Below are 15994 nucleotides of genomic sequence, written 5' to 3'. Positions count from 1 at the left end.
TATTTTCTGTTTTCTGTTGCTAACAGTTATTTTGTTTTATTAAGTAATGCTGTGGATGGAAAGGGAGTTTGTGATGAGAGTTCAGCGGGGAATAAAGTGCGATCTGTTTGATGTTAATCGCCTCCGTGTTTGCATCCACTACAGTTACATTAAGTGAGCTATCCGCATTTTTCACTCGGACACAAGCGTTACAATGCCACGGATGACGACGTTCCCTGCCGCCCTCTACATGATCTCATTTCATTACAGCAGCTCCACTATCACCATGGCGACTTCACTCCAATAATCGCAACTAATCATAATGCCTTGAAATAGAAAAAGTACGAAATATTAATAATAAAATATATATGAAATAACTAAAAAATCTTGTTGGGGCGGGGGCTCATTGACGCCCCCCAACTGTTGGCGCCCTAGGCGACCGCATAGTTTGCCTATGACTAGAAACGGCACTGGCGGGGAAGCTCACTTCAGGTGAGCTCCAGAGCTCAGCAGCATGGCTCAGAACACACACGATGGCGCTTCAGTGAATTTACTCATGACCAATGGAGCGTAAATGATTGGCTGGATGTTGGATGATTTGATACAGGGATCGATTGCTTCTCCTTGGTTACCCGGATGTTGACTCTGAATATTTTTACACTGAATTTTTTGAGACGTTGATTTATTTTACACTGAATTTTTTGAGACGTTGAATTATTTTACACTGAATCTTTTGAGACGTTGAATTTTTTTACACTGAATTTTTTGAGACTTTGAATTTCTTTTTACACTGAATTTTTTTAAAACATTGAAAAAATGTCATAGTCAAAAAAAAAACAGAGCTAGAAATTCGATGGCTTTTAGAATTCAAAGTCTGATTTAGATGCAAAATAAAATTCAGTGTTAAAAATTCGATGTAAAAAAATTCAGTGCTAAAAATTAGAATTCAAAATCCAGTGGCACAGTTTTACTTCCATAGTCTGGATTGCTTATATCACAAGCATGCCTTCCACTCCTAACATAACTCCTACACTTCCCACACACCGCTCACATACTGCAGTTGGCAGAACACAATCGGTCACTACAGCACATGCCTGCCGTCTTGGCTTACGTGATGCATTCTGCTGCCACTGACCCCGCTGCTTTCCTAAGTGCCCACCAGCAGACAAACTGCTTCACGTCCTAGATGACCAGTTGAGGAGGATATTACTACTATTCTATTTGTTGATGTAGTGATTTGAATAATTTTATTGATTAAAGCAGGATTCCCGAACCTCAAATAAACATGAAGAAGGTTTAAGGGGGTATTTAAAAATATTTTGATTTTTTTGGGGAAATAAAATTATATTAAAATATTAAGGCTCAGTCAAATGTTTAAAATAATGTAGATTGTTATGTTTTTTTAACAAGCTTTACATATATAACGATAATTATGCAACCCCATACCATCAGAGATGCAGGCTTCTGAACTGAGTGCTGATAACAACTTGGGTTGTTCTTGTCCTCTTTAGGCCGTATGACATGGCGTCCAAGTTTTCCAAAAAGAACTTTACATTTTGATTCGTCTAACCACAGAACAGTTTTCCACTTTGCCACAGTCTATTTTAAATGAGCCATGGCCCAGAGAAAACACTTGCACTTCTGGATCGTATTTAGATATGGCTTCTTTTTTGACCTATAGAGTTTTAGCTGGAAACGGCGAATGGCACAGTGGATTGTGTTCACCGACAATGTTTTCAGGAAGTATTCCTGAGCCCATGTTGTGTTTTCCATTACAGTACCATTTCTGTATGTGATGCAGTGCCGTCTAAGGGCCCGAAGATCACAGGGATCCAGTATGGTTTTCCGGCCTTGACCATTACACACAGAGATTGTTCCAAATTCTCTCAATCTTTGGATGATATTATGCACTGTAGATGATCATAACTTCAAACTCTTTGGAGTTTTTCTCTTAGAAACTCTTTTCTGATATTGCTGCACTATTTTTCACCGCAGCATAGGGGGAATTGGTGATCCTCTGCCCATCTTGGCTTCTGAGAGACACTGAGGTTCTTTTTATACCCAATCATGTTGCCATTGGACCTAATCAGTTTCAAACTGGTCCTCCAGCTGTTCCTTATGTGCATTTAACTTTTCCGGCCTCTTATTGCTACTTTTTTGGAGGCAATATTTGGCATGACATTTCAAAATGTCTCACTTTCAACATTTGATGTTATCTATATTCTAGTGTGAATAAAGTATAAATGTAGGAGATTTGTAAAGTATTGCATTCCTTTTTATTTACAATTTGCCCTTTTTTGTCCCAACTTTTTTGGAATCGGGTTTGTAGTTGCTTATTAGCATGTATATTACTATTGGTAATTGGTTGTTTATTAGTACTTATAAATCACATATCAATGCCTTATTCTGCATTACCATATTCTATCTATTCCTTAAAAGGTTAGTTCTCCCGAAAATGAAATATATGCCATTAATTTCTCACCCTCATGTTGTTTCAAACCCGTAAGACCTTTGCTCATATTCAGAAAACAAATGAAGATATTTTTGTGGCAAATTAGTCTTCTGGATTCTGATGTCATACCAGCATCACTCTATTGGAATATATTATTTCAAACCTCATTGGTTCTTGATGAATGTTTATGTAAATAAAAGCCTAAATCAAACCTATCATCACACATAGCAATCGTGTTTCTTCAAAAAATGTGGACCTAATCGCTCGATTGCTTTCGTTTTCTGGTCTCTTTATAACGTTTTTGAGTCGTCAGATTGGTAGTTGCGTAGACTGTCAACGAAGTGACAGAAATCTCTTAGATTTCTTTAAAATATCTTTATTTGTGTTTTGAAGATCAAGATGAACAAAAGTCATGCAGGGTTGGAACGACACAAGAGTAGAGTAAATTAACAAGAGTAAATGATAATATTAATTTAGGGATGAACTTTTTAAGGACATTCTCTTCAAAGACTTGATCATAATGTAGCCTAAGTATTTAAATTATTAAATTATAACAAAAATGACTGATAAAAGGCTCATGGTTGAGATAACATGCTTGGATGCCTGACAGCACTCATGCTCAGTCTCTCAATATCAGTGTGCATTTCTAGCAGGGACTGAAAAAGATATTCCCTGAACAGATTTTTCTTTCGAAGAACAGTCTCGTCTGCAGCACTTTTACAGCAATGTCTATCACCTGCAGGAATCAGAACATCCTGACATTTTCCAGGACGACTTTGTTTAACATTGACTCACTTAAATGTCACTGCTTCCAAAGGCAGACAAATGAGTTAATGTCATCCCATCCTCTCAGAGAGGGTGTGACTAAAACACTTGTGAATTCAGGCAAGACCAGAGGATTTTAGACACATTATCATAAACAGAGACGGTTACATCCACCTCACAACTCCAATAATTACTGCTTTTTTAAAGGCCATTAAATGGGTTCAGATCAAACCAGAGATTGAGGTAAGACTATTTATTGTACTAGCACAGTATCATTGCTCTTTCATGTTTGAGCAAGGTTTCTTTTCATATTGAGTAAACGTTAAAGACTGTAAACATTTTAACTGTCCTGGACCCAAAATGTAGTAACTTGAACACAATTTATTCCAGTATATATAGGAAACAATTACACTCCCCAGTTCACATACTTGCAAAACTTCAAAACATTACCTATTAATTTGTTCAAAAATACTTTAAAAAGGCAATCTGGAGAATGGAAATAATAATAATAATAATAATAATGATAATAATAATAATAATAATAATAATAATAATAATAAAATATTATTAACAGGCTAAAATAGGTTTTCAGGAATCAAAAATGTTACAGTTTAAAAAAATATTGGAAAAATTTGGTTGAAACTAAATTATTAAAAACAACAGTGAAAACTTTATTTTTAAATTATCTTTATTTTTTCTTTATTTTTAAATTATCATTTATTATTATTACTAATGTATTCACTGTGAAAGGGAAGCGTTTTAATTATTTTGATGATTAAACCACTAATTTGTCATTGACCCAATCATTAGTCATGGTTACATTAAAACTTTATTTAATATTAATTGATTTAATATTACAATAAAGTTTCTTAAATAGCAATTAGTTGGTGTTAGTTAATGCATTAGCATATAACTAAAAGTGTGCAATATGTTAATACAAATTTAGATTTTAATGTATTTGTAAATGTTGGAATTAACATTAACTAAGATTAATAAGCTTGTCATTACTAATGTAGTTATCCAATAATAACAAATGGAACCTTATTGTAAAGTGTTAATGTTGTTAATAATCTTGATTGTAAGTGTTTTTGCTTCTAGTAAGTGCCTGCTAAGCTAATTTGGCTCCTCATGCTGTGTATAGCCGTTACTTGTGCACAAACATGATTCAATATTATATGACTCCTAAAGGCTGCGACCTTTCGCCCAGTTCCATGCTCTCAGTTCAGCGAGTTTACAGCGACACTGTTGACTCCCTCCACACGCCCATCAGTAGCCACGCACCCCTGTTCCTCCAATCGCACGCCTATCACGCACTGATCACGCGTCGGCCTTCACACCATTGGTCAAGGTCTCACACACATTTGTTTTTCATTGGTGGCGTGTTGCCACCCGCTAGACTGTTGTGGATTTTGTTTTCTTTTTTTTGGAGGCTTGTTTTACTCAGCTGCTGGTAAAAGCGAACTGAATTCCGGTGTGAGTCGCGTCACTGAACGGGCGGAGCACCTCCATGTCTTTGTTCTGCTCTACTTTTCATTTAATAATTTGTCATACGTTTGAATAGATGTCAACACGCCAGTTTTCTAACATGGAAGAATTATGTGGGGTAAGACCGGGATATTTCATTATATAACATTTATATTTATTCAATATAATGTTTTTTAATGATTTGGTTGTGATATACTGACACTGACTGGTCATGTGGATTTAGTTTAACTGGCAATGAAACTAACGCGAATGACGTCAACCCTCACTTAATGTGTATCGGCTTAGAATCAAGAAATGTTACAATGTATCGAAACATTGTAAAGTTCTGAAAACATGTAACTGTCTGAACCTAGGTATTAGAATTGAGTCCCTGTTACAGTAAACAAGAAGGATTGTAGTATACAAACATTCAGTTTCAGTGGGCACCGTTATTCCTGCTGGCCTCATTTAACCCTCACGCTGTCGGCATCCAAGTAATCGTTGTGTGCACTTTTTTAGTATCTTAATTTTATTAAAAATATAAAGATTTATATGCACACACACACGGGTCTGGTTTACCATCTTTGTGTGTACTCTCCATAGACGCAATGGCCTTTATATTGTACATACTGTATATTCTATCCCCTTACACTAACCCTACGCCAAAACTACCCATCCCACAAAACTTTCTGCATTTGGTCTTTTGAAAAGTCCAAAGTGGTCTTTTGGATCCTACCGAATATCCCACCAGTGCATTGTATTATGTAAAGCAGTGAAGCTGGTTGAGATGACCATATATACTGCGCTCTATATGCACTATATTGTTGATAAAATCCTGCTTAAAAAAATAAAAAATAAAATAAAAAAAACCTATTGAGGCTGTTCATTAATGATGCTATTTCTCTGAAGAGCAATGGATGGGAGGAGCTTGCCATCAGTCAAAGTTGTCTGGCCTCTGGCACTGCTCCCGTGTCTATCAGGGGGTTTCAAGTTTTGCTCACAGCCATTTCACATGGCCAGCTTGTGAGCACGTCATTGTTTTGGCTTAATTTGGCAGTGGGAGGTGACTTCAGCCTAGTGATAGAGGGTCCCCTGCAGACGGGCTGCGTTAAAAAGGGCTCCTCTGTTAAACTGCCATACTGCTTTTGGATCCATGAATAGATGCAGACAGTGAAAGACTCATTCAGATCCACCCAGCAACTGAGCTGTATGTGTCAAAACAACCAGAGGGTTTTCTTTCATCTTTAACACATTAGGTTACATTAGTTTTGTTGTTTTCTTGTGGTTCTCAGGGAGCTCGGATGGAAGTCTGTGAGGATTTTCTGGAAGGGAAAAAGCACAGTGAGCACTCTTCATGCAGTGTTCTGGAATACAATGATCTTGAGGCTGCTGAAGCTCTGGTCTACATGAGCTTCTGGAGTCAGATGTCTCCAAAACCCAGCGCCTTCAAACCTCGCCCTCTCACACCAGCTTCAGACTCCTGCGATTCTCTCCTGCCCCCCGAACCACCGGAGACCCCGAGGGACTTCGTCTCGCTCTCTTCACTGGTAAGCGAGTGTTCTTTCGTTGTAATGATCTGCTAGAAGTTAAAATATGTACACTTCAAGCTCTGTTTAATTTGTCAACATTCACACCGGGGAACCTCTGGCGCCGCACGGCATTGCACAAAGCCCTTATCAGAACCTGATTTGTTTGCTGAAAACTTTGGGAGGGTTTTATGACACCCTGGGCAGGTGGCAGTCTTCAGATAAGCTACATCTGCAAACTGAACTTCAGCACAGGCTCCTTTAATCTGATTACATGACTCACCTGTGCTGTAATGATGCTGAGAGATGAAGGGACAAAACAGTACAGCTTTGATATTGTGAATAGAACAGCCATTCATACATAAGGAAATTCCACAAGTAGTTTGCAAAAGAGCTTGAGCTTGATTTTTAGGGATGCACCAGTATCATAATGAATAATATGATAATAAGTCAGTAATTATTTTTATGTCATGGTTGGTAAATGATAAATGGCTGATATTAAAATTCTGTACTAGTTTACACTAAAACCAATTCATACTTGAATTTATGTGAATTTAGTTAAAAAAACTATTGTTTGTTATATTTTAAGATTTGCTTACATTTAACAGTATTATTCAATTATAGGGAAAAATAATGCATAATAATTATACAAATATTTTTCAGTATGAATTTTTTTCATACTGTACTCCAGGGATTCTCAAATCTGGCCCTCAAGATCCACTTTCCTGCAGAGTTTAGCTCTAACCCTAATCAAACACACCTGAACATGCTAATGTCTTCAGGATCATCAGAAAATCACATGTAGATGAGTTTGATCAGGGTTGGAGCTAAACTCTGCAGCGCATTGGCCATCCAGGGCAAGATCTGAGGACGATTTTAGTGTTTATTCTTATTTTTTATTTACTTTGACAATTTTAATTTCAGCCATTTATCACTTGAAATAACATGCAAATAATGTATTGGCCATTTTTAAATTGGTGCACCCAAGATTATGAGTCAAAAAAGATTATATTTAACAGTAAAATTATTTACTGCTAAATTATTTTATTTAAATTATTAGTATGTAGTGTAAAGTATTAGAAGACAGCAAAGGTAATCTACATCTGTAAAAAATAATGAGCATGCACAATTAAATATGCAATATCGGTTCATATTTATCCAATACCAATAAAATAAAAAAGTCTGTTAACCGATTATGGTCCTGATATACTGTGCACCTCCTAACTCTGATTGTCTTCTTCTCTCCTTGCAGTGCATGACCCCACCACACAGCCCCAGCTTTACTGAGACCTCCAACACCACATCAGTGCCAGCATCCCCCTCCCCGCTTACCCGGCCCTGCCCCAGCCTCCCCAGCCCGAGACCCGCATGCCCCACCATGGCCTCCATCACTCAGTTGCCCTCTTCTGGGGACTCCACAGAAAAAGCCACACCCCTGCATTGCAGAGCCATGGCAACCAGCGTAATACGGCACACGGCTGACAGCTCCCTGTATCAGAACATTCCACAAAAGACTGTTCCTTCATCATCATCATTACCCACCCTGTCCTGCCAACCCCAGACTGACACCACGACGGCATGCCAAAACAGCAGCAGACTTCTTTCTAAGGATGATAAGTGCTCCATTACATCATCTCCTCAGCCACCGCCCCCAACCTCTAGTCCACCAATCATATGCCAGATGTTCCCAATGGCCCAACCTGGAGTCCTCTCAGCAACGTTTATTCAGAAGCCCAGCCCTGGGATGAAGTCTATCTTACCACAGCCGCTCCTGATGGGCTCTCCGGTGATGTTTGTGATGCCCCAGTCACCCGTGTCTTCGTCTCCACAGTGCCAGCAGACTGTTATGACTCTAGGCAACACAAAGCTCCTGCCTCTGGCTCCCGCGCCTGTTTACGTGCCCTCGGGGCAGAGCAGCACGACGCAGGTTGACTTTTCCCGCAGGCGCAACTACGTCTGCAATTTCCCAGGTTGTCAGAAGACCTATTTTAAAAGTTCTCACCTCAAGGCGCATCTCAGAACCCACACAGGTAAATAATGATCAGCATGTAGCCTCAACCTGTAAAGTCTAGCTCTAGCAGGTCATCTAACATGTTTTGTTCTGCCTTTCAGGAGAGAAACCTTTCAGCTGCAACTGGGAAGGCTGTGATAAGAAATTTGCTCGCTCCGATGAGCTCTCCCGGCATCGGCGAACGCACACAGGCGAAAAGAAGTTTGTCTGCCCGGTGTGTGACCGAAGGTTTATGCGCAGCGACCACCTCACCAAGCACGCACGACGACACATGACCACCAAGAAGATCCCATCCTGGCAAACAGAGGTGCGGAACCTTAACAAGATCACCGCAGCCAAGGCCTTGCCCACTGGCACAGCACTACCGGTCAGCATGTTGCTGCCAGCCTCAAACTGACTTTGATGGAGACTGAACTCTAAACCTTCACCAATGCTATGCAGGGACTCCTTTTGTGAGGGAAAGGCTGCTGATTCTCTCATGGGCAAAAACGTGATTATGCACTGGACTCCTTCTTTGCTGCACATATTTCGCACTCTGCAACGGAACATTTTGTTTACTATTGTGTAAAAGATTTATGCACTCTTTTGCCAAAGTCTTTGTACTATGTTTGTCTTAATTTCTTACGGTTTCCTCTTTTTTTGTATACATTTATATGTACATATCTAATGGAAATGTATGTATGCTAAACTTCACAAAATTAGAAAAAGGAAATATATATGTAATATGTAAAAATGTATATGTGGATAATTATCTACACTGTGATTATCATATAATACTTTTATTTAATACTCTTTTTTTATTAAACAATGAAGATTAAATGTATTTTTTGTGTGTGTGGGTGTTTCTTTTTTTAACACTAAAGACCTTTAGCCATAAGAAAAATTCAGCAACGCTTATGTGGTTTGGGATGGAGTATTTTGGCTGTTCTGCTTCTCGTTGCTCTTGATGGTAAAATATCTTCCACTCTCACATTGCTGACATGTCACTTCCTGTCGGATTCGTGAGGTGAGGTCTGTGTAATGGACATGAGTCATGCTGCATCACATCTCAGCAATTTGACAAGTCATTTCGTTCGGTCAGTAAAAAGTTGCTCTGCTCCTCTGAATGAACAATCATTCGTTTATTATAAAGACACAACAAAGTTGGTTCCATGTTTCGATACACGTTTACTTCCATCTCTTATAAGGTATAAATATATATATTTTTTGTACTTTTATGGCGAAAGGCCTTCATTTGCCAAACACATGCTGTTCTGATGTGGAAAAAACAGCTTATAGTAGTTTTAGAAAGGACTGCGAAATAAAATAAAATTATTCATTGTTGCTTACCAGATGCGGGGAATATAATCGTGTGTTTTCAATTGATACTAATGTTCCAACAGAGACCGGATGTCTGTAATTATTGCTCAGACCAGAGAAACATTTAAATAGAAAATATGCAGTGGCGCACTCGCTTAAACGATTGCCAATCAGATTACAATACTAACTGTGGTTGTGGGAGGCGCGACCAATCAGCTTTCAGAATAGTGCCCCGCCTCCTGCCTTACTGACCGACATTCCCCAACCATGAAGCCTTCAATCGACTGTCCAATAACACGGCAACAGCGATACCGTGTGGCTAATGGCGTAATGTCCTTTTTCCTTCATCTCGGAAAGATGCGTTTATTGAGAAGGTACAACAATAAACGCGTCATATGGTGCTATTTAATTTCTGCTATCATAGGTGCAGGTAAATATTGTTTAAAATATTGATAAGACAAAACACTTTTTCATTTTGCGAATGTGTTTACCTTTATCCTGTAGGGTGCTTCCTTGTCACTCAACAAGAAAATAACAGCCTGAAACATTTATTACATTGACAAATCTAGTACTATCTTGAACGAACGAAGGAATGAATGAATGGATGGATGGAGACTGCAGGATCAGCTAAATTGTCACCTGAATTGTCACGATAGATAAAAAACAAAAAACTATATATATATATATATATATATATATATATATATATATATATATATATATATATATATATATATATATATATATATATATTTTTTTTTTTTTATTTTTTTTTTTTTAATCTATCGTGACAATTCAGGTGACAATTTAGCATGATCCTGCAGTCTCCATCCATCCATTCATTCAAAAGGAAAGTATACACACACACACACACACACACACACACACACACACACACACACACACACACACACACACACACACACACACACACACACACACACACACACACACACACACACACACACACACACACACCTTTCATTGTTGACAAAATAAAGAAAAACAAAAGAAAATAATATTTATCATGGGTATTAAATGCAGGAGCCATTTTGGCTCTTTTTGGTGTTGCTATAGTTAATAATAGATTACCTCCTTTTAAATAAAGTATAAAGTGTAATACTTGGTTACAAACATTCTTCCAAAAATATTTGTGCACGAGTCTGTGTGTGTGTGTGTGTGTAGCAGAACAAAGAAATGTATACTTGTTTGGACTTGAGGGTGAGTAAATGATGATAGAATTTTCATTTTTGGGTGAACTATCCCTTTAATTCCAACTGTGAAATTCAGATTTGTATTGTGTCTCAAAATAAATTAGATTCAGCATTATAGAGGCCATTTAAGGTAGTTGGGGTCCTCCATGGAGCCACTAAAAACTGCTGAAGTGCATTCCTGTCTTAGATGGGTGGAGGATTTTGGAAATGTGGTCAGGAAATGGAACTAAATGATCCACTCCATATGGTTTTCTCTCAGGCAAGCGGCTTTACAGAATGATCTATGAAAAATGTCAAAAGGAAAGTACATGTTTTATCTCTTAAAGAATGAAGGCAGTGGCAAAGGACTCAGCTGTAGTCTGAAAATAAATCATTGTGTAAGTAGGTCATTGTGTATGTCTTAAAATTAAACATTTAATGCCTTATAATATCAGTGATAGATATAAAAATGATTTACAACGCTTTGTAGGGGCTAGTAATCAATAATTCTTCTCATATATTTGAAGACGTTCAATGCAAAAGCCTCTAAAAAGCCACTTCGGTCAAAAATTAGATAATACTGAGTGAATGCTTTCTGCACATAGTATATGTTTTTCAAATACTTTTACATTAAACCTGCTAAATCCGAGGCTCATTCAGAATACCATACAGGTAGAAACCTATACATAGGAGCTCATTTAAAAAAAAAAATCAGACTGACTTTGGGGCTTATGCATCTGAGATCTCTTTTTCATTTGATCTTTGTTAACTAAACTCGCTCTCGATTGTTTTCATGAGGTCCTCTTCTGAAGCATCATACACGATAGGAAAGGCCAGAGATGAGCCACCACCAATTCTATAACCTCTAAAAAATAATACAAAAGAGGATTTCATAGTTAATACAGGGGCTTTTCCTTTTCGGAGAAACTAACCTGGACCACAAATCCACCAGTCAAACCAAGTTGCACAGGTATATTTATAGCCAACAATATATTGTATGGTTCATAATTATCGATTTTTCTTTCATGGCAAAAAACCATTCGGATATTAAGTAATATCTTCCATGAAGATATTTTTTTAATTTCCACCTGTAAATATATAAAATGTTTTATTATTATTAGTAATGTGCTTAATTTGGACTACTTTAAAGGCGATTTTAAAAATATTTCAGATTCCAGAAGTTGTATCTCTGCCAAATATTGTCCTAAACCAGCATATTTATTTATTTATTGACCAAAAAATTGACCAAAAAAATGACTGGTTTTGTGGTCCAGGGTCACAAATGATAAAAGGTATTGTTAAATATACAGGTGCAATAATATTTATCTTTCTTTTATAATTAACCTCTAAAAATGTAAACCTTCATGTTGTGTTCCAGCCATGAGCTTATGCCAGTCAAGGCCAGCCAAGGGGACACCAAATTATGTAAATGATTTTTACCATAGTTGCGAGGGTAATACCCATTTTTATTTTTATTTTATTTTCAATATACATCTTTTTTATTATTATGATATTTTTTAAATCAAAATGTATATAAAACATTAACATTTATGTTAAACATTAACATTTTGATTAATATTACAGACCACATTTCAACCAAACATAGCACTGGACACAAGCTAATTTGTTTCAGTGGAAATGATGTTTGTCAATTGTCACTTCAGATCAATTATTGATGGAATACACTTACGAAGCTGTTGCCGTGCTCTCTATGTTGGCACAGCTCAAATGTTCCTCTGGAGGCCTGACCTATTCAGAAAGCCAGGAAATAGATAGGGATTACACACTTAATGACTTTAATAGTTTCTATAAATAATTCATAGTTGATTCTAGTTGTCACTGGTCTACTGGAAACAACTGACGTTTAAAACGTAAAAAATCAGCAGCAGCCATACCTTTTCATGAATGTTTAAGGTTGGTTTGTTCACGGAGTTAACTTTATTTTTGTCTATAAATTCGTCACCCGTCACGTACACACCATACTGTGATTCTCCGTGTTTATTACCACTGTAAACGTTGCTGCTGTCTTGTTTTTTGGAGTAGTAAAGTCCAGACGACTTTGATGCGAATATTGGCATCCTATAGGAAGTCCTTCGAGTTATATCGGCGTTGTCACACTCATCGAGAATTCTGTCCACCTCCACTGCTAGACCTTCGGCTGAAAACTCAGATTCCTGCCCGTCACTGTTACAGTATCCCTGGGCTCTTCTTTTGATTGACACGCGCGGATCCGAAGTTCTGGTGTTTGAGGGACCAAACAGCTGACTTGCACTCCGGGGACTGTTTTCCGCTGTCACTGACACAGGAGCGACTTTTTTCATCCTGCTTTTTGCTGTGCCCATCTCGAATGCCTACAAGGCTACAAACTATTTGAGTAGGTGATTTTCCAATATAACAAAATAAAATAGAAGACAAAAATTCTAAGAAAAATATCGAAATGCAAAAACATCTTAAATCTGGTGAGTATTATTATTTTTATTCCGACGCATCTGCATGGAACGGCATAAAGACAAATACTCCATACGTCTGTGAGCTGTGGATGACCTCGACAGTCTTTAGACCAATCAAATACTTTGTTTACAAACTGCAACCGTCGCGTACACACCTCTGCCATCTGTCATGTGAGTGAACTGGAAAAGCTGGGCGATGAAACAATACATTAATTGTTAGAGAATTTTTTTTTTTTTCAACAATTTAGACGGTGAGGCATTTGGTATTAGACCTATTCCTTTAAACAATGTTGTTTTTATTATATTACACATTCATTTTCAACATCATATTGGGCGAGTTTAAAGCTTTTACAACAGGGAGTGTCTAATTTTAAATTTCTTCCATTATCTGCTTTATGTTTTAAAATGATTTCCAGAGGATTACATGACTTCACTGCAGTGTTCAGTGAAGCAAATTACATTTTAAGTTCAATTAAAGGTGCACTATGTAGTATTTTTGCAGTAAAATATCACAAAACCACTAGGCCAGTGTTATATAATTTGTACAGTTGAATACTTACAATATCCCAAATGTTTCCAACTATTTGTGAATTTTGAGAAAATTGCTATTTTAACTAAGGACCGGGACGTTTCAGCATAGCGTTTGAGGGAGTCGCCTGTCAATCGCGTCATATCTGCGTTACCCTCGGTTTTATTTGGTAGAAGCGCTTTTCTTTTAGCAGTGTGAGCATGTCACAGCAGCGCCAAGCGAACACACATAATAACGTCATAATTTTAAACACACTTAAATGTATCTAATATGATAAACAGAGCTGCTTTACCTTATAATCATGACCGGAAAAAGCGGAAGTGCGGGCGCCCGACGACTGTGTCCCGTCCCGTCATAATAAAAGTCTTGGTGTTCGCGAGGCTTGTGTTTGTATAACAATCGCTCCAGCAGCCGTGCTCAACACCACACATTTGGCCCTGCTCTGCTTTACACTATAGCAACGTTAATAACCACATCCATGAACATGATTTCTGCCCGAGTCCTATTTTCCACCGGCTGTGAGGTGAAGACCACATGTCCCAAGATGCTGCGCTCAAACTTGGCATCATCAAACTACACCTTTGTTTAGAATAGGCGCCCTCCAGTGGCCAGAAAGTTGCATTGTGCACCTTTAATATCAACAGTATGAAGCTGCAGACTCGTTTTTTTTAAACAGCGTTCCTGCTGTTCTGAATATCATATACCACTCTTATCCAAATAGGATAAACATATTTGCATTCCCAAAAATGTCATTGTTTTCTCTGACTAACAATGTACCCAGTAGATTTTTTTTTTTTTTTTGAGTGCATGTAATTAAAAGAAAATTACTGATGGAAGAGATACAATTACAAACTCTCTGAAAAATATTATGTGGTATTATATTGCTACAATGTTTTTTAAATTCCATTTCCAATGTTTCTTTCAGGTCAACCTATGCTAACATTACAAAAATGTAATAACCCTAACCCTAACCCTATTTTTTAATATCTGGAATGCAAAGCAAAACTCGAAAAAAGAATAGAGAAAACACCAATGATAAACAAATCTGTACTTTAACAATCACCTAAACATCATCTTGCTGTAAACAGGACAAAGCAAAGAAAAAAAGGAAGAACGAATTTTGTTAGTGTCAATACAAACGCTTCTCTAACTTCATATCCAGAACAAGTAAATATGGCACTTCATACTGACGTTCATGTCAATGTTTGCATAAAGTTATATCCTTTCTGGGTGAGCTTTAGAATGTTGTATGGCTAATATGACTAAGTTACCATAGTCCCTGACTGTAGAGACTAGAGACGTTGTTAGTTTTATCCCGAAAACGTTCACCGTCTGTGTAATTTATAAACATATATTTATTATGAATTGTAGTCCAGTGACAGACTTTTTTACATTCCCACACAAGCACCTATATTATACAACAATGTATAGATTACCGTGATGTGGTACGTGCCATTCAAGAAACTCCACAACAAATGTATCCACTAAACATTCTGAAACATCCAGGTGCAGCTAAAGGCCCGTCCACACGGAGATGCGTTTAGCTGTATACGTATACATTTTGTACCGTGACAAATCCTGTCCGCTTATGAAATCGTGCCCGCTGGTAGCGGTTTTAAATGCCTGATCAAAAGTTGTTATACATGGTTCTGGACAAGCAATTGTTTAAAATAAACTATGAATTCATTACCATACTAAGTAGGCACACATACACACGCAAAACATTTATTTGAAATATGTAATTGATTGATAATGGGAGCAAAAACATGTTCTGAATTATTTTGACTGATAAACTAAGTACCAATACAAAATCATGACATAGTAATGTACCTATAATGTAAATAATAAAGAATTAAAAAAAACCCCCAGCAATATACAGAACAGGTGCACAAAATAAATAGATTATATAAGAGATATGCTTGTATATATCTTATATAAGCACTTATAGCTTATATGCTTTGTAAGACATTAAAGACTATTTTAACACAATTTAAACAGCAAAAATTAAAACGCGATTGTGTAAGATTTGTAATCAGGCTCTGAACAGATTACCTATTAAAATTTCTTTCAGCCAATAGAATCGCTCTGGGGGTCCTTGCAGACACAATTTCACAGGGGGACAGGATTTGTCATGACACCGGTGATTTGGAAGCATGAATCCGATTTTTCTGAAACCGGGTCCCAAAGTGGGTAAATCTGAAAACGACCATCTTCCGCTTTAGTGTGTACAGCGAATCCGTATATTTTCTGAAATTTCATCACACTACGTCCATCACGGTGAAAGAGTTAACGGATACAACTACGGGGACTGGGCAGGCGCACATCA

The 15994-nt window shown here is 37.4% G+C and overlaps 2 protein-coding genes across 3 annotated transcripts; one reads left to right on the top strand and one right to left on the bottom strand.

Annotated features, from left to right (window-relative positions):
• The first annotated feature begins 4640 nt into the window (after positions 1-4640).
• klf11b (Kruppel like factor 11b) lies at positions 4641-9020 on the top strand. 2 transcript variants are annotated; one of them, XM_067455291.1, is made up of 4 exons: positions 4641-4799; positions 5953-6207; positions 7439-8216; positions 8299-9020. In XM_067455291.1, the coding sequence occupies exons 1-4, from the start codon at positions 4758-4760 to the stop codon at positions 8592-8594; spliced, it is 1371 nt and encodes a 456-aa protein (XP_067311392.1). In that variant the 5' UTR covers positions 4641-4757; the 3' UTR covers positions 8595-9020. The 2 variants fall into 2 exon arrangements, with proteins under 2 accessions (XP_067311392.1, XP_067311393.1); XM_067455292.1 differs by lacking the exon at positions 4641-4799 and adding an exon at positions 5609-5867.
• A 1647-nt stretch (positions 9021-10667) lies between these two features.
• LOC137090602 (uncharacterized) lies at positions 10668-13160 on the bottom strand. The gene is made up of 3 exons (XM_067454559.1): positions 12585-13160; positions 12380-12438; positions 10668-11554 (listed from the first exon to the last, which is right to left on the bottom strand). The coding sequence occupies exons 1-3, from the start codon at positions 13029-13031 to the stop codon at positions 11455-11457; spliced, it is 606 nt and encodes a 201-aa protein (XP_067310660.1). The 5' UTR covers positions 13032-13160; the 3' UTR covers positions 10668-11454.
• Positions 13161-15994: the final 2834 nt, after the last annotated feature.

The sequence above is a fragment of the Pseudorasbora parva genome, chromosome 10 (genome assembly GCF_024679245.1).
Source record: "Pseudorasbora parva isolate DD20220531a chromosome 10, ASM2467924v1, whole genome shotgun sequence".
Lineage (NCBI taxonomy): Eukaryota > Metazoa > Chordata > Actinopteri > Cypriniformes > Gobionidae > Pseudorasbora > Pseudorasbora parva.
This window is presented reverse-complemented; position numbering and strand designations above follow the sequence as displayed.